Below are 25,365 nucleotides of genomic sequence, written 5' to 3'. Positions count from 1 at the left end.
TGTAAAACCTTTAATTTTCCAACAGACTTTCATAATTTGCAATCAGCATGAAATATTTTGGACATATTCTTTAACAAAAATTTAATTAAAATTTTTTTTTTGTTTTTGGATACAACTATGCTGAACTCATATCTACCCAAATGTATATCACTTCTCACGGATAAGGAACACCAGTACAAACTTCTTTTAAAATGCTAATTGATAATGTTGTAAAAATGCTTACCTTTTTTCCTCAATGCAATTTCATTTAAAAAGGACAATACTCGTTGTTTTAGACCAGTTTTTTGCGTCTTTTCGAGACATGTATTTTCCATATGCTGCATTCAGGCTATAGTAGCTGGCTCGAGAATCCCCCTTTCACAGTTATAATTGTACTTTTACAGTTATTAGAAAGATAGAGATAGACATAGAGATAGAGAGCGAGTGGGAGAGAAAACTTTGAATGTATATATTTTTAAATTGGAACAGCTTAGCCTGTATTTGTTGTTGTCTCGGGTATTCAATTTCCTACATTTCTGTGCGTCAATTGAAGTAACCGCGGTGATCACGTGACTGGACATATCGGACCAAAACACAACAGACGGCTGCGGTGGTTTTGTCAACAAACGTATCAAGACGCTGCTACAAACGTATCAAGACGCTGCTAACTTTCTCTTGACCTTCGTGCTCCACCTGCGGCCCCAGCTAACCCACAGCCTCCTGCCGGCAGACAGGCCGTCTCAATGACTTACAGAGGACCGAGAACACCGAGGCGTCCATGGATGTGTACGACTTGTTTAGTAGTTGCAGAAAGGGCGACATTTGTAGAGTCAGGTAACGGAACCTCTGTTGATTTTAAAGTATCGTCTAAAGCCTTCCCATTGATATCTACCCATCATAGCCGTGGGGTAAAACACCCCCCCTGTCCTGTCTCGCATCCTGCCGTTAGTTTTGCTCAGAAGCAGAACCCCGGAAGGCTAGCATGCTAACATTAGCGCTGATAACCCAGCTTCCCAGCTTACGCAACTTTAGTCTACAGGTGTTGCAAAACATATACATTCAACAGCAGTTGACATTCATTCAATTCACATTATTATCTCTGTATTTTGCAACAATATACCACAGTGGTAACAAGATGACCCATTTCCAGAGGCGTAGTCAGAAAAGGTTTATTAGGGTGGCCAGGCAATAACCACTGAGGGCACCAAAACCTCAGGGTCAATCTACACTCTTCCAACAGGAAAAGTAACAAGCAAAACATCCATATTTTCTAATTAAAGACAAACTATACTTTCCTACAGCCTTTGCTAAGAAATAGATGCTTATATTTAAACATCTGTCTAGATAAAAGGTATAGTGAATAAAATCCTTTCAGGTTTTGAGCTCTGGGGCGAACATCTTTTCCATTGTCTTTACTTACCTACTTTTATCAACAATCATTCTTGATATAATTGACTTTTACAAGTATGAACATCTACATAAATTAATAATTTTATAATTTTTTTATTAAAATAGTTATTTATCTATGATTTCTCTGAAGACTCCTAGATGACTTGCAGAGACACATTATTTTCTCTTTATCCCATATAACACAAAATCTATTTATGGAAAGAGCATGACTTCTGTACTTATCATATTTGATGTTAGTATTTTAATGTGCATAATTAACCACAGTGTTTTTGTTGTCAATTTTTAATACATGGAAATTTTAAATGTTTTGAATATTCCACTTTAGAGTATTACTGCTGCCACTGTCTGTATTAGAGTGAAAAATAATAGGGATGGCCAATGGCTGGCTAAGAGTGGCCATCATAGACATATATAAAGAGTAGAGCCCGCATCGGCTGCTCTCGGCCTTAGGGGCTGACGAGATTTAGGGGCGCCATCTTGGGGCGGTCGACTGCTCTGCTCAGTGTAATGTGTTGACCAGGCACAGAATTAATTTTAGTCAACTATAACTCGCTTAATGTTGAACTAATTCTCACATTGTTTTTTTCTGAAAACTTTAAAACTATAGCTATCATACCATTTAAATATTCTTAGTGTGGTTAAAAGTAATATAAAATATTCAGACAGGATGTATGTATCTTGCAAATAACAGCCATTCATAAATGTTAGTAATTTTTTTACTACCATATACAAACACACAGTTGTATACAAACATATACACACACATGTATATACAGGTGCTGGTCATAAAATTAGAATATCATGAAAAAGTAGATTGATTTCAGTAATTCCATTTAAAAAGTGAAACTTGTATATTATATTCATACATTACATACAAACTCATATATTTCAGATGTTTATTTTGTTTAATTTTGATGATTACAAATGACAACAAATGAAAATCTCAAATTCATCATATCAGAAAATTAGAATATTACTGAAGACCAATAAAAACAAAGGATTTATAGAAATGTTGGCCAACTGAAAAGTATGAACATGAAAAGTATGAGCATGTACAGCACTCAGTATTTAGTTGGGCCTTCTTTGGCCTGTATTACTGCAGCAATGCGGCGTGGCATGGAGTCGATCAGTCTGTGGCACTGCTCAGGTGTTATGATAGCCCAGGTTGCTCTAATAGTGGCTTTTAGCTCTTCTGAATTGTTGGGTCTGGTGTATTGCATCTTCTTCTTCACAATACCCCATAGATTTTCTATGGGGTTAAGGTCAGGAGAGTTTGCTGGCCAATTAAGAACAGGGATACCATGGTCCTTCAACCAGGTACTGGTAGCTTTGGCACTGTGTGCAGGTGCCAAGTCCTGTTGGAAAATGAAATCTGCATCTCCAAAAAGTTGGTCAGCTGCAGGAAGCATGAAGTGCTCTAAAACTTCCTGGTATGTGGCTGCGTTGACCCTGGACCTCAGAAAACACAATGGACCAACACCAGCAGATGACATGGCACCCCAAACCATCACTGACTGTGGAAACTTTACACTGGACTTCAAGCAACGTGGATGAAGTGCCTCTCTTCTTTTCCTCCAGACTCTGGGACCTTGATTTCCAAAGGAACTGCAAAATTTACTTTCATCAGAGAACATGACTTTGGACCACTCACCAGCAGTCCAGTCCTGTTTCTCTTTAGCCCAGGCAAGACGCTTCTGACGCTGTCTGTGGTTCAAGAGTGGCTTGACACAAGGAATGCGACAGCAGAAACCCATGTCTTTCATACGTCTGTGTGTGGTGGTTCTTGAAGCACTCACTCCAGCTGCAGTCCACTCTTTGTGAATCTCCCCCACATTTTTGAAGGGGTTTTGTTTCACAATCCTCTCCAGGGTGCGGTTATCTCTCTTGCTTGTACACTTTTTTCGACCACATCTTTTCCTTCCCTTCGCCTCTCTATTAATGTGCTTGGACACTGAGCTCTGTGAACAGCCAGGCTCTTTAGCGATGACCTTTTGTGTCTTGCCCTCCTTGTGCAAGGTGTCGATGGTCGTCTTTTGGACAACTGTCAAGTCAGCAGTCTTCCCCATGATTGTGTAGCCTATAGAACTAGACTGAAAGACCATTTAAAGGCTTTTGCAGGTGGTTTGAGTTAATTAGCTGGTTAGAGTGTGGCACCAGGGGCCATCAATTTTGAAACTTTTCACAATATTCTAATTTTCTGATATGATGAATTTGAGATTTTCATTTGTTGTCATTTGTAATCATCAAAATTAACCAAAATAAACATCTGAAATATATGAGTTTGTATGTAATGTATGAATATAATATACAAGTTTCACTTTTTAAATGGAATTACTGAAATCAATCTACTTTTTCATGATATTCTAATTTTATGACCAGCACCTGTATATATTTAGTAAGATGGCCGCCATAATTCCTGCGCCGCGACCATCAATGCGGGGTCTACTCTTTATTAGTGTTGCACCGATACCGATACCAGTATCGGACGGGGCCCCGATACTGCCCTAAAATGGTGGTATCGGTATCGGCGAGTACCAACAAATAGGGCACCGATACAATTTTGAGAGCCAAAAGTTTATTCAACTATTGTCACCCATTCCTGGTAGGCAATAAAAAGTTCTACTGGATTCACTTTGTATTAGATTTTTTTCCTGCTTCACAAAGGTAGGCAGCAGCTTGACAAAGCCATGATGGCAATTGTTTTACATTATTATGGTATCGGTATCGGCCGATACTGCACAGCCAGGTATCGGGGCCAAAAAATGGCATCGGCGCAACACTACTCTTTATATATGGAGGCCATGGCCACACCTGGCCCCCCATCTAGCTCCGCCGCTGCCCATTTCCTGTTTCTTGTCATTAAGAAGTAGATGATTGACAGTAGAGTGATGTTGAGTTACTATTTTATTTTTAAAACTCTAATCTAATGCAGTACGATTATGCTAAAATATATTTGAGCATGCCATTATTGTGGTGTCACATGATTAATAGTTACAATAGATATTAATTCATAATTTAGGAATATTTATCAAGTGCAATTTGGAAAAGGCTTCCTTTTCAACAAGTAGTAGAAAATCCAGACAAAATGATACAATTCAGCTGAACAACTGGAACAATAAATATAAAATATGATGCCATTACCAGTTATTGTTTTTTTACAAAGATGTAAAGATATAATACCATATCAGATTAAAACCTGCCATCAGTATCTCTTTCAGATTGCAAAAGTAATTCCCCTGCAAAATAACATTACTGTATTGCAATGTGTATGTGTGTTTTGTGATCTGAGATCAGTTTGTTTTATCCAAAAATAAACCAAAGTCTGTCAGAGGCTAAGCTAACTGTTAATAATCAGAATGTGCTAAAGAATCTGATCTTTCTGTCCTCATAAGGTACCTTGTTGAGCAAAGAGATGTGGACCTCAATGTGAGAGATAAATGGGACAGCACGCCTTTGTGAGTATATGATTAGCATACCTTCTGTTTACCACAAACCCTGTACCATGAATGGTCCTAGAAAAAGAGCTGTTCTTCCTTCAGGTATTATGCTTGCCTCTGTGGCCACGAGGAGCTGGTCCAGTATCTGTTGGCTAGTGGTAAAATTGAATTTTCACTGGATAAAGTGAGGCTGTTATAATTAAAGGACGTGTGATGCTGGAGTCTATTTATTTTGATTTCTTTTTTTTTCGTTATTTCTGTTCACCTTTAGGTGCCAAGTGTGAAGCCAACACGTTTGATGGTGAAAGATGTGTGTACGGCTCCCTGAGTGACTCGATCCGACGCCTGCTCAAGGAATACAAGTGTGTCAGTGTCCGTGCCATGCAGCGCAATGACTTCAACTACTTCCTACACATGTAAATGGGAAACCTCTCTGCCATTTATAAAGAAACAAGAGTGTGTTGTTACAGCTTTCCAAGGCAAAACATAGTGTACTAATGTCAATTTTCTGATTAGGTTGTTAGAACAAGGTCACAACAGTGACGTTAAGTTCCTGGTTCATGGACAAATGTTTTCGGCTCACCGATGCGTTCTCAGCGCACGCTCGGAGTATTTCACTGAGATGTTTGAAACAAAATGGAAAGGAAAGAGCCTCATAACCCTCAAACACCCCTTGGTAATTAAAAACAATAAATTTAAATGTAAGTAGAATGAAGTCTACATTAATAGAAACTAAAGCTCTTTTAATTTCAGATCAATCCTGCAGCCTTCGCAGCAATTCTGCAATATTTCTATACTGGTGAGTGTTTGTTGTTTGTTTTTTTTTGTGTTTTTTTTTATAAATAACCTTAAAGTAGTAAAATAGAGAAGAGCCCCCCCTCCCCTGAGCGACACATCCAGCATTTTAATTAACAGAGGATCTATAGGAATATCATTTGCAAAAAATGGTGTGAAGTTATTTATTTTTTTCTTCTTCTCCTTGTTTTTTTTTAACAATTTAAAACTTGGAATAACAAACAGTATGAAGAAGAAGATAGTAAATCATGATTTTACTGTATCAAATATTTCATTAATACTAAGGTAATGGAACAGGGACCACTGAAAAAATATGACTGAAAAACAAAACATCAGCTGTTAATAATGTTACAGGACGGATGGATATTGATATAAGTCTGGTGGAGGACTGTAGGCGACTTGCCAAACAGTGCAAGATGGCAGACCTTATTGAAGAGCTGGAGAATAAATGTAAACAGGTCTATGAATTTGGTAAGAACTGAAGATTTATACATATACATTGTGTGGCAGTTTGTCATATAAGTTTATTTATTTTTCTTTAGAGCTTTAATTGATGTTGATCAATTATTTTTTATCCCTTTAATTTTGAAGTGTCCAACAAGCCTGGAACCTGTGTCAAAGTTCTCAGCTTGGAGCCTCACACCTGTCAGCTCCAAGAGGAGATGGCCCAGTTAGCAGACTGTGCTCTGCCCACTGAACTAAGGGTAAGAACCTAGACCTTACCCCGAAATCCCACATACTCCGTTAGCACCCCGTCGCGCTCCGCTCCGTTCCAGGCCGCCTGCACAAAGCAAAGCCTCCGCACTTCCTCCTTGTGAATCTTTGTAATAAGGATAAATAGGATCATACAACATTGGTTTGTTCTCTACTTCCAAACTCTGCATCTCTTCATCTATGCAATCCTCCTGCGATAAGAAGAAATTTGTGACTGGATTTTATGAAACTTTTAAGCATTTCAGTATAAAATTTAATAATTTTGATCAAGATGAGAAATCTGCTTCCTGTTATGTTGAAGTACTAATAGTTTGCATCCAATCATTTAATTAAACAGTCTTAGTTTTTGGGAATATATCAGAATTATGCTCTAATTTTTAGTTACCAATATGTTGTTACTGTATTTTAGTTTGACAAACTGGATATTCTCAGGTTTCCTTTCCCCGTTTGGTGCGATTGCAATTGTGGATCCTGACCTGGCCGGCTTCCAAAATAGCTTGGCTGTTTATTTTGATGGTGAAGGACGGATTACACGTATGTGGACGGTGACATGCGGAGGAGTAGCAGTGGATATAGAGCAGTTCTCATTGATTAACATGACAAGTGCAAGTGCACATGTGCAAGTGCTCTGCATGACTTACGTGAGCGGAGCAGAGACAGAGGATGTGGAATCTGGGGGTTATTGTCAGACTTTTAACACTAACCAACTGTTACTACTGAAACTGCTCTCTCTTTGCCCCAGGTTGGATTTGGGGAACTTCCCTTTAACAGAGTTGATCTGTTCCCAACTTATCCTGACATCTGCTTCAGAGTAGAGGGTTTTGATTTCTTATGTCATAAGGTATGAATTACAGAGTCTACAAACAAATTTCACCAAGCTCCAAATCTGTTGATACGAGATTTGTAATGATCTTGTTTTCAGGCCTTTTTTTGTGGCCGCAGTGATTATTTTAAGGCATTACTAGAAGACCACTTCAGCGAGGGCCAGCAGCTGCAGTCCCAGCCCAGCACCCCAGTGATAACGTTGCAAAATATCACCCAGGAAGTCTTTATCCACGTCATGTATTACATCTACACTGATGATACAGAGGTCTGTGCACTGCTTCTGTCAGAAGGCTTTTTAAGTGGTTTGAGAAATATTTGTTACAGTTCTGTTTCTGTTAAAAACTAAAATATATAAAAAATATTAATATCAGAAAAACAGGAGATAATATGAAATGTAATATTCTTATAAAAATGCTATGTATTAAAGGAAAAAGCATTACTATAACAACCTGAAGTAAACAAGCATGCAAAAGTCAGGACAGGTCTTTAAGTTTGTTAGTTTTAAGCCTACATACTGTACAGGTGCTGGTCATAAAATTAGAATATCATGAAAAAGTAGATTGATTTCAGTAATTCCATTTAAAAAGTGAAACTTGTATATTATATTCATACATTACATACAAACTCATATATTTCAGATGTTTATTTTGTTTAATCTTGATGATTACAAATGACAACAAATGAAAATCTCAAATTCATCATATCAGAAAATTAGAATATTACTGAAGACCAATAAAAACAAAGGATTTATAGAAATGTTGGCCAACTGAAAAGTATGAACATGAAAAGTATGAGCATGTACAGCACTCAGTATTTAGTTGGGCCTCCTTTGGCCTGTATTACTGCAGCAATGCGGCGTGGCATGGAGTCGATCAGTCTGTGGCACTGCTCAGGTGTTATGATAGCCCAGGTTGCTCTAATAGTGGCTTTTAGCTCTTCTGAATTGTTGGGTCTGGTGTATTGCATCTTCTTCTTCACAATACCCCATAGATTTTCTATGGGGTTAAGGTCAGGAGAGTTTGCTGGCCAATTAAGAACAGGGATACCATGGTCCTTCAACCAGGTACTGGTAGCTTTGGCACTGTGTGCAGGTGCCAAGTCCTGTTGGAAAATGAAATCTGCATCTCCAAAAAGTCGGTCAGCTGCAGGAAGCATGAAGTGCTCTAAAACTTCCTGGTATGTGGCTGCGTTGACCCTGGACCTCAGAAAACACAATGGACCAACACCAGCAGATGACATGGCACCCCAAACCATCACTGACTGTGGAAACTTTACACTGGACTTCAAGCAACATGGATGAAGTGCCTCTCTTCTTTTCCTCCAGACTCTGGGACCTTGATTTCCAAAGGAAATGCAAAATTTACTTTCATCAGAGAACATGACTTTGGACCACTCACCAGTCCTGTTTCTCTTTAGCCCAGGCAAGACGCTTCTGACGCTGTCTGTGGTTCAAGAGTGGCTTGACACAAGGAATGCGACAGCAGAAACCCATGTCTTTCATACGTCTGTGTGTGGTGGTTCTTGAAGCACTCACTCCAGCTGCAGTCCACTCTTTGTGAATCTCCCCCACATTTTTGAATGGGTTTTGTTTCACAATCCTCTCCAGGGTGCGGTTATCTCTCTTGCTTGTACACTTTTTTCGACCACATCTTTTCCTTCCCTTCGCCTCTCTATTAATGTGCTTGGACACTGAGCTCTGTGAACAGCCAGCCTCTTTAGCGATGACCTTTTGTGTCTTGCCCTCCTTGTGCAAGGTGTCGATGGTCGTCTTTTGGACAACTGTCAAGTCAGCAGTCTTCCCCATGATTGTGTAGCCTATAGAACTAGACTGAAAGACCATTTAAAGGCTTTTGCAGGTGGTTTGAGTTAATTAGCTGATTAGAGTGTGGCACCAGGGGCCATCAATTTTGAACCTTTTCACAATATTCTAATTTTCTGATATGATGAATTTGAGATTTTCATTTGTTGTCATTTGTAATCATAAAAATTAAACAAAATAAACATCTGAAATATATGAGTTTGTATGTAATGTATGAATATAATATACAAGTTTCACTTTTTAAATGGAATTACTGAAATCAATCTACTTTTTCATGATATTCTAATTTTATGACCAGCACCTGTATACATCAATGAGGAGTGGACAAACCACTGATTATTTAGCACTATAAAATCACAATAAAGAGAGATATTTTTAAAATTCAGTCATTGAAACCTCTTTTTTTGTTATCTACTTTTACACTATAGTTACAGTTGAGATGTATTTCTATTGTGCAAATGAAAAGAAAAAACGATTTATTTAAATACTGACAAACACAAAACAGGGTTAAATTACAAAGCAATTAGATTTTCTTTGAAGACGTTTTAACACCTATCCAAGAGTTTTTGTCAATCCCGTTGGCTCGTTCCAGAGCAATCTGTAGTTGGAGTGTTGATGTATTTTAGCATCCAGGAGATCCATCCTCCTCAGCACATTCCAAGTACGGTAGGTGTGAGTCTTTTGTTGTGCATGGGCTCTGTCATGGGATTTGGAAACCACAATCCAGCTTTGGTTTGGGTTTTTGTTTGAGTGTGTTGTTGGGTTTGAAATTTGCTGGAATGATGCATTTTCACTTTTTTTCTCTGAAATTCCGACTTAACAAATTCCCAGTTTGGATAACCTTGTGTGAATTCATGACATGTTTGTGTTCTTTTCATTTCTCATCTTTAATTGAGGGAATATTGTCATCCCGGTAACTCAGAGTTCTGATAACAGAAAGTTTTCAGTTTTGAAGTTTTAATCTGAACCAGTGAGCTCCCCCCTGGCAGGTGTGAGCCTGCATGGCAGTATGCGTGCTGCATGCCAAACTGGTACCTTATTGGCTTATTCCATGGGTTTAGCAGAGCACGCACTACAGTTAGCAATAAAAACTGGATTAGACCTACCCAATATAACCAAGCCAGTTGCTGCAATCGGTGGTATTCCCTATTGACATGATATCGTCATAAAATGACACATTGATGCATTTACTGTCAAATAGTTGACTTCAAAAAATTACATCTCATTAATGTCTTAACTCCAACTACAGATTGCTTTGGTGTGAGCCAAACAAATTAGATTCCTAGAAAGGTGTTGAAACGTCTTCAAAAAAAGTAAAGTGTCCTTCCAAATTCAGCCTTTTTTGCAGTAGCCATGACCAGGGTGACTGAGGATTTACGTAGGTATACTACCAAGATGGCAGTTAAAACAAACAGTTGCTTGTTGGGTTTGTCCACTGGCGTTATAAGGTTCCTCATATTATATGCTTGTTCTAATAATAGTCAATTTTTCTATTATTTTTTGCTCGTTATCTGACTGATCCCTTTTCTCACCCAGCTGACGATGGACAGCGTGTTTGATGTTCTCTGTGTGGCTGACATGTACCTGCTGCCGGGGCTGAAACGTCTATGCGGGAAGATTCTAGCCAAGGCTATTTGTGAGGAAAACGTCCTGCACATGTGGAAGACGGCAAAGCTTTTTCGTCTGTCTCGGCTTGAGGATCAGTGTACAGAGTTTATGGCAAAGATTATTGAGCGGGTTTGTATCTTTGTCTTTTCACTGACATTTGTGTGACCTGTCATCATACTTCAATAACCTGAGATTTCCAATCTGGTTCTAACTTATGAACGGAACCTGCAAAATGCTTAAACTGCGAAACTTGGACACTGGCTGAAACGCTGGTCAAGATTCTTTGACGCTTTGATGCTCTGGATGCTCGGTGCTCTGATTGATTGTCTGCTCTACTCTCAAGCTACAAGCCAGAAAGTCCACCTCAAAACACCCTCTGTGCAGTCATAGCATCAGGATTATGCTCCTACTAAAATAAGATCAGCATACCCGATCAGACCAGCATACCCATAGTCAATACCCGTTTATCCCTTTAGTTTATCCCCGTTTATCGGTTTAGTTTTGTACAAAAAATACACTTTGAACTAGTCAACCATTGGCCACCCTACCATTTTTTCCCAGTGGTAGCAGTAATACTGGAATATTTAAAAAATTTAACATTTTCATATATTAACAATTACTTGACAACAGTGTTTGTTGGTAGTCTTTAGAGTTTGGTATTTTTTTCCCCCTTGTACATAGCACTCCTCTCTCCCAGCTTTAATTATAGAACTGTGGAGTTCAACCCCTTAAATTTATTTATTTTTCATATGCATGCACCTCTGTAGATAGCAGCTTGCATATATTGTAGGTCTACCAAAAGCTCCTGGATAAGCTTTTCTGATCCTTTGATGGCAAGGCAAGGCAAGTTTATTTGTATAGCACATTTCATGTACAGAACAATTCAAAGTGCTTTACATAAAACATTATAAGCAAAAGGGAAAGAAAACAATTAAAAACAGTTAAAAGCGTGATTCAAAATTAAAAACATTTAAAATTAAAAAGAGAGAATACAGAGACGGGCGAATTTTAACTTTTGAATAAAATCTACGTAAATGCAGCTGAGAACAGGTGAGTCTTCAGCCTGGATTTAAATAAACTAAGTGTTTCAGCTGATCTGAGACTTTCTGGGAGTTTGTTCCAGACATGTGGTGCATAGAAGCTGAATGCAGCCTCTCCATGTCTGGTTCTGACTCTGTGAACTGATAAAAGGCCAGATCCGGATGACCTGAGGGGTCTAGTAGGTTCATACTGGGTCAAGAGGTCACTGATGTATTTTGGGCCTAAACCATGCAGAGCTTTATAGACCAGCAACAGAACTTTAAAGTCTATTCTCTGATGGACCGGCAGCCAGTGTAAAGACCTGAGAACTGGACTAATGTGGTCCACTTTTCTGGTCTTTGTGAGAACTCGAGCAGCAGAGTTCTGAATGAGCTGCAGCTGTTTAACTGATTTTTTAGGTAGACCAGTAAAGATGCTGTTACAGTAGTCAAGCCGACTGAAGATGAATGCATGGACTAGTTTTTCCAGATTTTCCTGAGACATCAGATCTTTTATCCTTGAGATGTTCTTCAGGTGATAGTAGGCTGATTTAGTGATCGCTTTGATGTGTTTTTCAAAGTTTAAGTCTGAGTCCATCACTACACCCAGATTTCTGGCCTGATTTGTGGTTTTTAGGTGTATGGACTGAAGTTCTGTAACAACCTGCTCTCGTTTCTCTTTAGCACCAAAAACAATCACCTCAGTTTTGTTTTTGTTCAGCTGAAGAAAGTTGAGGCACATCCAGTCATTAATCTCATCAATACATTTAACAAGAGCCTGTACAGGGCCCCGGTCTCCTGGTGATACTGTAATATATAGCTGAGTGTCATCTGCGTAGCTATGGTAACTAATATTGTTGTTCTTTATAACCTGAGCCAGTGGGAGCATGTAGATGTTAAACAGAAGAGGCCCCAGGATAGAGCCCTGGGGAACTCCACAGGTCAATTTTGTCTGCTCAGATGTAAAATTGCCTACTGACGATGAATTGCGGTTCACCCATGGACTAGACAGACGCACTTACGATCGCTCCCCCATTAGAAATTTATTTTTCCCCACCAAAAACTCGTTAACTGAAAATTGTGTGGCTTATATGTTTGATGAGTGGGAAGAGACTCACAAGAGGCAAAAAGAGGAAAGAAAATATGCCAAAAAGTCAAGAAAAAGGCAGTTCGGCAAAAGCTAACGCTATCAACTCAGAGGACGCCCCGACGCTTGGGACTGACGTGAACTCAAGTGACCTAATGGCAGCGATTAAAGACCTGAAGTCTGAACTGACAAAGGACAACGGTTCCCTACGTCAAGAAATCAACCTTATGGGCCAAGAACTCAACGGCAAACTTGACAACCTGACAAAAGACATTCAAAGCTTGTCTGGCCGGATTAATGAAGTGGAAACTCGTGTGGGGCGCATGGAAGACTGGGCAGCAGAGGTAAATGCCGTGATCTCTGCCTCAGTTAAACAACAGAAGGCCCTCCAAGCCAAAGTGACGGACCTGGAGTCCCGATCTAGAAGAAACAATATCCGGATGTTTGGATTGACAGAGGGAGAAGAGGGAAGCTCGGTTTCCCAGTTCATTACGACCCTACTTAAACGTGAACTGCCACTCCTGAAAGAGGTGGATCTGAAAATCCAACGGGCACATCGCTCCTTGGCGCAGAAACCTCGCCCCGAAGATCCGCCACGGCCAATTATTATTAATTTTCAGGAATTTATGACCAAGGAGCTGATACTGAGGGAGGCTTGGAAAAAGGGGAAAATAATGCACGCCAACCGTCTTCTCTACTTTGATCATGACTACGCGACCGAGATTGTTAAGAAGCGCAAAGAATTCAACGCTGTTAAGAAAGCTTTAAAGGAGAAAGGAGTGCGCTTTCAGACGCCTTTCACAAGCATAAGGATCCACTGGGACACTGGAGTTAAGACCTACAGCAGCGCAGAAGCAGCAAGGAAAGAGCTACAGAAACGAGGTATCTCAGTGGACCCGCCACGGGTGAGGGACAGCGAACATGCGCTGGACGCCGCACTGTCGGAGCTTCTCGGATGGGAGCGGAGATCAGATCGTCAGGAGAGGAGTAACTCTACGGCGCAGAGAGCGAGGGAGAAACTGAAGGGGTTTCAGAGAGATGACGCAGAGGAGAACAGCTGAGGCTCTCTTGTAAATTTACTACATTCTGGTGAGGTAGCTTTTTCCTTGTCGGACTTCGCCTGTTAACTAATTAATCATTTGACCTCATTTTTTGATCAGGGGGAGAGATAGCAATCGTAGCTTGATTAAGTTGGACTTATAGGATGGTGTTATTTCTTTTGTTAAAATTGATTACCATCTCTAGTAGTGGGCCCTCTCTAGAGGAGAGACTATACCCTCGACCCTCCAACTGGGTCCACCTGGAAGAGTTAGATCTCTTCCACTCTTGGGAGTCACTGTTCTGTTGTGTTTATTTATGTTATTTCATTGTGTTTGTGAAAGTACATACTTTTCTGGGGGAGACCAATGTTTCATTAGAAGTTTTTATATGCCAAAGCCAGGTAATTTAAAGATCACATCCTTGAATGTAAATGGCCTAAGAAATCCAATTAAGAGAAGCAAGGTGTTGGGAAAATTAAAAAAGAATAAATCAGAGGTTGTAATGCTTCAGGAGACGCATATGTCTAATAAAGAACATAATAAGCTAAGGAGGTTTGGATATTCAAACTCTTTTTACAGCTCCTGTAAAAATAGCAGAAAAAGGGGAGTGGCTATTCTAATGTCAAACACGCTGAATTTTGACCTAATTAAGGAAGAAGGAGATAAGGAAGGCAGATACATTTTAGTTAAGGGAAGACTTGATAACATATTAATCACATTTGCTTGTGTTTATGTACCTCCGGAATGTGAAAAAAATTTTATTATACAGCTCTTTGAAAAAATTGTCGGATTCAGTGAGGGTATAATAGTCTATGCAGGAGACTGGAATACAGTCTTGGACTACTCCTTAGACACAACAAGCAAAAAACAGCATAAACTGCCTATGTCAAAATGCCTCAATGTTTTACTGAGAGAATATAACCTGTTTGATGTCTGGAGGAATCTCCACCCTTCAGAGAAAGACTTTACCCATTTTTCAGCTACACATCAGATTCATTCTAGAATAGATTATTTCCTGATGAGTGCGGGGGACAGACATAGGGTGATAGAATGTACAATAGGAACCTCTGATGTCTCTGACCATAATGCGGTTTATTTAACTATACACTTAGATAGTGCTCGTAAAAACACACTGTGGAGAATGAATATTGGGATTTTGAATAACAAAACAACTATGGATGAAATTAAAGGGGAAATTAGAAATTGTATTAAAGATAATATAAATAGTGAGGTTGACCCAACAATATTATGGGACACAGTTAAAGCCACTATGAGAGGGAACTTGATTTCACGGATGGCATACATAACTAAGGCAAAGAGATTAAAATATGAAAAACTACAGGAAGAACTGAAAAAGTTAGAAAAACAACAACAAACAGCTAATAATATGAGGCTAACAGAACAATTGAAGGATGTCAGAAAACAAATAGATGCAACACTGTCAGATGAATTAGAAAGGAAACTTAGATATGCTAAACAAACCACTTATGAATCAGGTCCGAAAGCAACAAAGATTCTAGCAAGACGCCTGAAAATACAACAAACTAAAAATTGTATATCGAAGATTAGGGACCCACTGAGTAAAGATTTGACTTTTAAACCTGAAGAAATAGAAAACTGCTTCAAAAAATACTATATGACACTATACTCTAATCCAGACCCTGTAGATGAAGTGATGATCAAAAAATATTTATTATCCTTGGATCTTCCCTCCATTGGACAGGTCCAAAATGAGTCTTTGACCACTCCGATTACAAAGGAAGAACTGGATAAAGCCATTAGTAATTTGAAAAATAATAAGTGCCCAGGGAGCGATGGCTTTCCAAATGAGTGGTACAGGGTCTTCAAGGAGGACCTTACGCCCACTCTACTTGAATCTCTGAATTGGACTCTCAAATACGCCAAAGTACCCCCGTCATGGAAAGAAGCAGTGATATCAGTGATACCAAAAGAAGACAAAGATAAAACACTATGCGAATCTTATCGCCCCATCTCCATACTAAATGTAGATTACAAGATATTCACATCAATAATCTCTAAAAGGTTGGAGCATATCCTCCCTGAGCTAATAAATGAAGACCAAACTGGATTCATAAAGGGCAGGCAAACCCAAGATAATATCAGACGCACACTGCATGTCATAGATCAAATACACAAAAAAAAGCTCAGTGCAGTGTTGCTTAGCCTTGATGCAGAGAAGGCGTTTGATAGAGTTAGCTGGCCTTTTCTTTATAAAGTGCTGGAGACATTTGGCTTCAATTATCAAATTATTAGCTGTATTAAAGCTCTTTATGGGGATCCTACAGCCAGGTTGCGGATTAATGGCTCATTGTCTGGTAGCTTTAACCTTAAAAGAGGTACAAGACAAGGCTGTTGTCTTAGTCCTTCCCTCTTTGCATTATTCATTGAGCCATTGGCTCAGGATATTAGACAAAATGATCATTTGGAGGGGATCAACATAGCAACAGAGGAACATAGAATAAGCCTGTTTGCTGACGATATTATCACTTACTTAAAGAACCCAAACATAATAATCCCTAAACTTTTTTCCATTATGGAAAATTTTGGTGAGATGTCAGGATATAAACTCAATATTAAAAAGACACAGGTACTATGTCTGAATTATACACCTAGCAGTAATATGAGGAGTAATTATAAACTTAAATGGGACACAAAATCAATAAAATACTTAGGTGTGAATATCACCCAACATCTAAAAGACCTATATGAGTCAAACTATGGTATTCTAAGTGATCAAATTCAGAAAGATGTAACACGTTGGTCAATGTTGGCCTTAGATTTTAGCACAAGAATAGAGGTGATAAAAATGAATTTGCTGCCTAGATTATTATATGTCTTCCTCTCCCTCCCCATAAGGATCCCAGAAACCCAATTTTCTACATGGAATAAGGTCTTATCTAGATTTATCTGGGCGGGTATTAAACCTAGGGTAAGACTCAGAACACTCCAGTTAGAAAAGGAAAAAGGAGGACTTGCTTTACCTGACCTTAAAAAATACTACTGGGCGGCCCAACTGAGATACGTTGTTTATTGGTGTTCTCCAACATATAGCGCAAAGTGGAAGCAAATCGAATTCAATCTTGGTAAAATACCACCCCCTGCAAAATTGGGGTGTAAAATTTTAACAGATAGTAAAGAGGAGGGAACTATTCTGGGCGAAACTTTGAAAACATGGTATGAGGTCGTTAAGAAAAACAAAATTGAAGGTGATAGTAAATTATTAATATGGCCATCTCAAATGCCCAGTTTTGGCCCCAGTGGGTCAGATGATACATTTATCAGGTGGATGGAGAGGGGAATTACGGCAATATGTACACTCACTGAAGGGAAAATATTTAAATCATTTGAAAAAGTTAAAGAAGAATTCAATCTTGAAAACAGAGACCTATATCGCTACCTACAATTGCGTCACTTTTACGACAAAGAGGTTAACAGGGACCTATCAGAAGGAATTAGTGAGGTGATTATAATCTTGACACGTGCATATGGTGGAACTCCCTCAAAAATTGTATCAAAGTTGTATAATAGTCTCCAAAAATGCGATGGCAGAAATTCATTCTATGTTAAAGAAAAGTGGGAACAAGAATTCAACATTACATTAACTGGGAGTGACTGGTCCTCCATGTGTAAAACACAACAATCTTCAACCAGCTCAAGAAGATGGCGAGAATTTGGATGGAAAAATCTAATTCGTTTTTTTATCACCCCATATATAAAATCAAAACAACTTAGGCAACAAGAGAAATGCTGGAGAGGGTGTGGACATGTAGATCCCAATCACTCCCATATCTTTTGGTCATGCATTGAACTGCAGCTATTCTGGAACAGTGTCATTCAGACAGTAGAGGAAATTTTATGCTTATCTATACCCCGAAATCCGAGCTTTGTATACCTAGGACTTATGCCATATGAAGTCATTGGAAAAAAAGACATTTACCTCTGCAAAATATTACTGATTGCTGCCAAAAAGGCATTGACAAGGAATTGGTTGAAACGTGACCCACCTGGGCATGGACAATGGCTGAATATTGTAGATGAACTATACACAATGGAAAATTTGACTTTTCGTCTGAGCCTTAAAGAAGGTGACTTTGAGAAAAAATGGCAGAAGTGGTCAATGTTCAAGGCCAAAACCAAACCATAAGAGGAAAAAAAAAAAAAAAAAAAAAAAAAAACTTTGGTAAATATGGCAACGGATGCTCCCCCCAGCTTGTTTTTTGTTTTTTTCTTCTTGTTTTTTCTTTTGTTTTTGTATTATGAAAAAGACTAAATAAAGAGTTGAAAAAAAAAAAAAAAATTGCCTACTGACACAAAGTACTTCCTGTTCTCCAAGTATGTTTTGAACCAGTTTAGTACAGAACTAGAGAGGCCCACCCACTTCTCCAGTCGTTGGAGTAATATAATGTGGTCAACTGTATCAAATGCAGCGCTGAGATCCAGTAAAACCAACACTGACATTTTACCAGCGTCAGTATTCAGACATATGTCATTCGTGACTTTGGTCAGAGCAGTCTCAGTGCTGTGATGCTGTCTAAAACCTGATTGGAAGACATCATGACCGTTGTTTTCTCTTAAAAAGTAATTTAGCTGGTGAAAGACTGCTTTTTCAATGATCTTACTTAAAAATGGAAGATTGGAGATCGGCCTGTAGCTGCTCATCTGTGTCTTGTCTAGATTATCCTTTTTTAGCAGAGGTTTGATCACAGCTGTTTTCAGTGACTCTGGGAAAACACCTGACGTTAGAGAGCAGTTCACAATCTGAAGCAGATCTGACTCCAAGGTCTTTGAGACCTTTTTAAAAAACCAGTGGGCAGGATGTCCAAACAGCAAGAGGAGGAGTTCAATTGATGCAAGATGTCCTCCAATTCTTTGCTAGTAATGGGATAAAACTGTGTCATGATGTTTAGACTTGGTGGACACGATACAAGACCTGAACCTGCTGTTGTAGAACCAACAGCTTGTCTAATAATTTGGATTTTGTCTGTGAAAAAGTCATTGCAGGCTTTGGTAGAATAAAATTCAGGTGCTACTGACACAGGAGGGTTTGTTAGCCTGTCGACTGTAGCAAATAATGATGCTCTGTATCAAGCTGCAAAAGTTCAGATTTTATGAACTCCAGCGTTGAACGCTGGGACACTCCAATCGTTGGGAGACCAGGATGCTCTGACGCTTGGTTGGGCCCCTCCGATAGCTCTGATGAACCCCAGGACCATTTCAAACACTGCTTGAGTCATCCCCACAGATTGTGCATGTAAATCAGATGCTTTGAAGCCCAGAACCCATTCGGTTTGAACGCACCTTTGATTTTCTTTCTAATCTTCAAATTTTTATGAGATGTATTGTACCTAATGTAGTTTTGGTCAGTTTTGTATTAAACCCCAATGTGTCTGAAATAGACCTGTTAAAAATAGAAGAGTTGATAATTTTGAAAGCCATTACTTAATTGGTTTTATAGTGATGAATACTTGGAAGTAATATATCCAGGTATGGAATTGTTTAAAGCTGCTACCACCAATTAGGGTGTTGTTTTAGGAAATTCTAATTCTCATGTTTATTTTGCACTTTAAATAATTGTTTTTCCTCAGAACCAGTGTTTGTTTCCTATGACATGCTGTGTTAAAGCTTTAATCGCCTTAAATGAAACAGACAAACCCTCCAAAAAAACAGCTGTAGACCAGTAATTACTGTATTCTTACAAAACATACAATTACAGAGAACCGCAAATGTTTTAGCTCCTTGTTGGAAAGAGTGAGGGACAAGGACAAACTTGAAACAAAGCACACAGGCTAACTGCTAATAAATTAATTCCATGTTTTGTATCCTGATGCCGTTTGCAGGATTTGTCTGATCTGTTTTTCTAAACAGGGCTTGCATTAAGTCTGACTAATATCCTAATGTTTAAGTACTTCATTTTGGTTTAACAAATTATGCAAAACAGTCTATAAACAAGTGTGAATATTTTGTCTAGCAGTGTTTAAAAATAAACTGTCAATATGTGGAGATGATGAAGTGAAGCGTGAAACATTTACTTCCTGTTTTTTATTTCTTATGTTTCATCCGACATAGCATAAGACAGAAATACCCTACGCCACACGAAATACTTATATCTAAGGGTGAATTCTATATTTAATGTTGGGATGGAAAGCCTTAAAAGATTTTAAAGAAAAATTTGTGCTGTGTCTAGTCATTCCTGCTCGGTCTGTCCTCCTGATTTACTCCCCTCTACCTGTGAAACTTGTCCTATACAGCTGGTGGAGCAAGCCGAGTTTGCCGAGATGATAAAAGAGGATGCTGCGTCCCTGGAGGAGCGTCAGGAGACAGACTCAGTTCCTCTGGTAGACGACATCCGCTTCCACATCGCCAGCAACGTGCAGACATACAGCGCCATTGAGGAAGCAAATCAGAAGCTGGAGGCGCTGGAGGAGCTGCTTTCTAGCATCAACATTGACTGCTGAGTGGAGTCATCAGGGCCTTTTCTCTGGTGTACAAGTTTTTAAGGTTGACTTTGGAGGGGATCCTTAGTGGGGTGAGAAAAAACAAAAAACATACAGCTTATTATTTAAAGTTTTGTTTTGTGTACAGTATATAGCAAAAATAATTCTAGAGCTGGGACTGCTGTACCTTTAGGGTATTCTGAGATTTTTGTTTGACTTTTTACAAAGAGCATCCCAAACAAGACAAAATGATCTGGAATATTTATTTTCTGTTATAAAATCATATTATTAACATATTATTATTCCATCACACCTGCATGATATACAGCATCTAGAACTAAAACCTAGTTAAACTAATGTAGTTTACCCTAATTACTGTCATCTGTATCATGTCAAACTTCAGAAAATAGTATTTTAATGCTAAAGAAAGGATATAGAGCACATATTATGCTCTAATTGTCACATTTAAGAAAAATGTGTTTGAAAAAAAACAAACATTTCCTCTAGTACTTCAGATAAGACCCTGTTATTCTTTTATTTTAATGTGCTGTGTTTTATTGACAATATTCTGTGGCTCTCCTTCACTGATTGACTTCCTTCTTGTATTTTCACACTTCTCACCCTCTAATCCTCTCATTTAAACCAGTAAACCTTTCTTGCCTTATGTGTTTAGCAAATAAACAGAATTAAATTGTGAACAGTGGTGGTTTTTGTCTCTTGCTATACACCTCTTTAATTACAACCAAATCAGCATAACTCATATAGGGTTTATTTGACTTAATGGGTATTTTGTAATGAAAATATATTTTTCTAGACATTTATCTTAAAATACTTGCCAAAGGTTCATACTTATACTTATCAGCATAAGTATCATTCATTTCAAGCTTTTTTATTTAGAAGTTATTTTAGAGTAGAATGAATATAGGATTTGGTTTAAAAACATTCTGACATTTAAATTTATTGTGGCATTTCTTCGCAGAATCAAAAGGATATCTCAGTTTCAGCTTTTCCTCCATGATCATGTAAACTGACTTGACTGTTAAAATTCAAGGTCTAAAATTGCAGCAATATCGTTTAAAACTTTAACACGTTTGAATGTTAAAGTTAAAATTAAAGTTAATCCCGAAAAGACAGAAAAAAAAGTGTTTTTAATGGTTCAGACATTTATTTCAGGCAGACATTTATTCACAGACTTAGCTCAATCATGTTAAGCATTGTATACATTTTTCGACCCCTCGGAAAGCAGGTTTTTTTTTGTAACCTAATGGAAATCTATCCAAATGTAACAAGGGTTTAAATATCTATACTTAAGCCTTTATTTAAAATGTGGAGCCTATCTGAATCAGAAAAACTGTACACGTAATACTTATATTTACAATACACTGTATTGCGCAAAACAATTTCATTCAAAGAAACGGTTAAATATATCATTAAATTGGTGGAGGCAAATGACATTGAGGCAGATAATGGGTGTTTGTAAACCTTTGAACAGCTCTGTATCCTTTATTTAACAGTTAACATCGCAGCTGCTTAATTGCTCAATTTTCTTTCAGGACAAATTTACATGAAATCAAAGGTACTTGCAAACTAAAAAAATTATTGCAACAAAATGTATAAAGTTTTTTACCCGCTCAAAAATAAAGCATACATTAAATAAATTAATAAAGGAGTCGTTATTTATGCAGGAAAGTGATCTGTTAATCAACATAGATCCAAGATATTAAGACATTTTCTAATCATTTTAAGCTGCCAGGATCAAATTTGTATCATTCTTTAATTCTGGGCACACAAAATCTGTCCAGCGGCTGCAAATGGTCTATCGGTCCATTTTGGATACACCTGACCTCAAACCTAATAATAGCACACCTTTTCCATTTCAAGAATCAGTGTGTACATGGGTTTTAAATCCATATGTTCTGAGGTATTATGTAATGAGTACCTAATTAATCCTCATTCATTATTATCATGTCGAGCTTTGGATTATAAACTGCAGATATGTCATATTTTTTTATATGTTCATTATTTATTTCCCAGATATAAATATGTGGAGGACATGGGTAAACAAAAAAAAAAGAATTTTAGTTTAAGGCTACCAATTTGTTTTCTGCTTTAGAGGTCCCAGCATCAATTAGGCCATGGATATTTTTTTCAGCTTATTCAAAAAAAAAACAAAAAAAAAAGGAGAAAAGCCAGATCAAATTTTATATAAAGTAGTTTAATCCGGCATAGGAAGTTCAATAGGCGGCCTTAAGATGGCAGCATATTCTCTTTTATCTCCAAACTCCTGTGCTCTGGTCAGAATGGTTGTGCTTCAAACTTGACCAACTATTTTTCCAATCAGGCTTGAATTCTTGGAAATATTGTCTCAATTGAGCTGTTTTACAGCTTAAACGTTTATAAGTGTAGTTTATCATAAGGGGTAGCAGTAAATACGTTAAGGTAGGTATTTTCTGTAGCTTAGATCTATTTGCATGCTGTCTTGTGTATTTGCACTAGAATTTGTCACTTGCACCCACTCAGCCTCCATCGGTCTCATTCCCAAGACTCTAGGAGGTAATAACAAAGCTGTACATCAGCTTAATAGAGCCCCCTGTGTTACTAGTTCAAATCACAGCGGTGCAGCAGAGCAGCTGTTAGAACAAATTACGGTGAGGTTAAAAACTGTCGCCATCCTTTAGAAAACAAAACTGCTGGCTTCCAGCCCAGCTTCGCTGAATACTCACAAGTATTAAACAGTCCAATTAGTTTTCACCCAGAGATTCCTTCCCAAATCTTTTACAGTTGTTGCTAAGCCACTAACTTTGTTTTTACTCTTGGATGGGAAGGTCTGACCTATTACATCCTCCTTTACAGAAATAGACACTATGTTTCTTAGATGTTGTTCTGTTTCCATGGTAGTAGGCTATGTGTTTTGAATTCAAAGTGGAAAGATTGAAAGATTCCACCCACCAAAATTTGGCTGAAAAGACATTAAAAAGACAACATAATTTACGTCCAAACGACGTGTGCATTTGGTTGAAAAGTGAAAGGTGATAAGCCGCAATTTTCAGATTGTTTCAAACAGGTTGAAAACCCGGTTTTCAACGCCTTTTTAACGTCTATAATTGGACTAAAGTGCAACAACATCAGGCCGATCAAACAGAAAATTTTCAAGACTATGACAAGTTTTAGCCTAAAAACCAACATCTAAATGTCATGTGGTGTTTGGGAGGAAGGGGGCTGATAACAAAAACAACTGAGAGGTATGAAAACAAAAAATTTAAAGCATTGATTTATTTATTTTTCAGGTAAATGTGCCGGGTATGCCCTGCTCCTGAAAAGCAGTGCTAAGTCAATAGTTTCTAACGAACCAGAGTTTAAATATAACACAATGCAGTCAGAAAAGAGATCTCATGTGATAATGTAAGGCTTCAATCCAGTTGCTCGTCAAGGAAACCCATTCCATGAGGCTTTACTGACCGTACTTCAGCTAATCTGTAGGATGCATGCAGATTGTTGGTTGCCCCTGCACATTATGTACCAGTACATTCTCTGAGCCCCCACTGCTCTACATTTCCCAGCACAATGTGGCTGATTTATTTATTGTCATTTTGTATACACAGAGTGTATACAAAAGGGAATTGGGTTTAGTAGAACTCTCAAGAAATTTCCATTTTTGTGCAGCAGTGATAAAAAGTAGGCAGCAGAGATAAAATGTAAACATGGTGAAAACCTTTCAGTTCTTCTATCCACCTTACTCTGTGCAAAGTATTTTTGTATTCTTTTCCATTTAATTTTACCACAATGTATCTTGGCCTTCTGTCTAATGTGAGAAGTATGATCAGTATTTGGTTAAGATATTACTGTAAGTTGGGAGGAAATCCATAACCATACTCAGTGGATGGACATCGTGGAGGAAATATTAACTATGGAAAGAAAGAATTTAATTTTAAGACTGAAAAAAGCTCAATTCAAAGAAAAATGGGAAAAATGGACAACATAGAAATTAGCCTCTGAAACTGACTGACTTTTTTATCACGACAACCGGTTGTTGCTTTGCTTCGAGTGTTCATTTCGTTTTGGTTTTGTACCTTGCTGATGCTCAGAGGGCTGAGACCATTTGTCAAAAACAATAAAAATAAAAGTGGGGGGAAAAAAGTAAACACTAAGATTAAATGTAAATACACTGGTATATAATTAACAGTTTCCAACATTCAGCACTTTTTTTTTTTAAACCCGATTTTATTCAACATTTACCAGTCTAATGGCAATGGAGAAGAAGCTGTTCTGAAATCTGCAGGACCTGCATCGGATGCTTCGAAGTCTCTTCCCAGAGGCCAGCAGGGTAGAGAGGTCTATTAGAGCACTACTAAAAAAAGCCTATTAGGTATTTAGTAATGATTACAATTTACAGCTAGCCTAACTACACATGTAGCATCCTTTCAAGGTTACTACAATGAAATTCTCCGAGCTTGTGAGAATGACCCATTTTTTCTTGCAAAAACAGGTGCTAGATTTAAGACACACATAGTCATTAAAGGGATTTGAATACCTGAATTATATGATTTGGTTGAAACATTTAGCAAAATATTGTATTTCCCACTCAGTTTGAATGTATTACTGCTATCGTTTTGGGTTTTATTTTCTGTATCAAGGCAATGTTGATACGTGTCTCTCTCTCCTGCAAGTTTTATATTGCAATTGCATCCTGCTGATGTGTACATATTTAGGTCCATCAAGTTTTGTTATCAACAATAACTCTGTTTTGATCTCTATATGCCCGGGATGTTCATAACACACTTGCTACATCCTGTACAGCATTCTTTGTACTCTTCCCAGATGTTCCAAATTCAAGCCGTGAGACCACCCTTTCAGCACAGAATATCCTGCTGATAAGTCCATGTGTGAACAGCAGCTGCAAAAATATTTCTGGCCAAAGTGTCACATTCTGCTTAGGATCTGCAGCTATTGTAGGTGAAAATTATTATGTGTTAATCATCTAAACTAAATTGTCTCCCTTATATTTAATGTGATTGGTTGCTTTGTTTGAATATTTAAATATTTAACTATTAACCCTCAAAAGAATGCAGCACAATGTCGAATTCACTTTTATAGGGATGGTTGTTTTTAGATGCAACAGTGTTTAAACCAGAGTTATGGGGGTCTGATGATCTTCCTCTTATATCCACGTGGTAAAC

At 38.1% G+C, this 25,365-nt stretch overlaps 1 protein-coding gene across 2 annotated transcripts; it reads left to right on the top strand.

Moving 5' to 3' along the window:
• The first annotated feature begins 622 nt into the window (after positions 1–622).
• On the top strand, positions 623–20,278 carry abtb1 (ankyrin repeat and BTB (POZ) domain containing 1). 2 transcript variants are annotated; one of them, XM_038271505.1, is made up of 12 exons: positions 623–813; positions 4,782–4,844; positions 4,929–4,984; positions 5,098–5,242; positions 5,343–5,502; positions 5,580–5,625; positions 5,976–6,092; positions 6,213–6,325; positions 7,078–7,176; positions 7,258–7,425; positions 10,516–10,716; positions 20,003–20,278. In XM_038271505.1, exons 1-12 carry the CDS (start codon positions 758–760, stop codon positions 20,207–20,209), a joined length of 1,431 nt encoding a protein of 476 aa, XP_038127433.1. In that variant the 5' UTR covers positions 623–757; the 3' UTR covers positions 20,210–20,278. The 2 variants fall into 2 exon arrangements, with proteins under 2 accessions (XP_038127433.1, XP_038127434.1); XM_038271506.1 differs by lacking the exon at positions 623–813 and having other exon boundaries at positions 4,798–4,844; positions 4,929–5,010.
• Positions 20,279–25,365: the final 5,087 nt, after the last annotated feature.

Source organism: Cyprinodon tularosa, unplaced genomic scaffold (assembly GCF_016077235.1).
Source record: "Cyprinodon tularosa strain WSP-4 unplaced genomic scaffold, ASM1607723v1 ctg8, whole genome shotgun sequence".
NCBI lineage: Eukaryota > Metazoa > Chordata > Actinopteri > Cyprinodontiformes > Cyprinodontidae > Cyprinodon > Cyprinodon tularosa.
The sequence above is the reverse complement of the archived record's forward strand: the minus strand, read 5'-3'. Positions and strand labels throughout refer to the sequence as shown.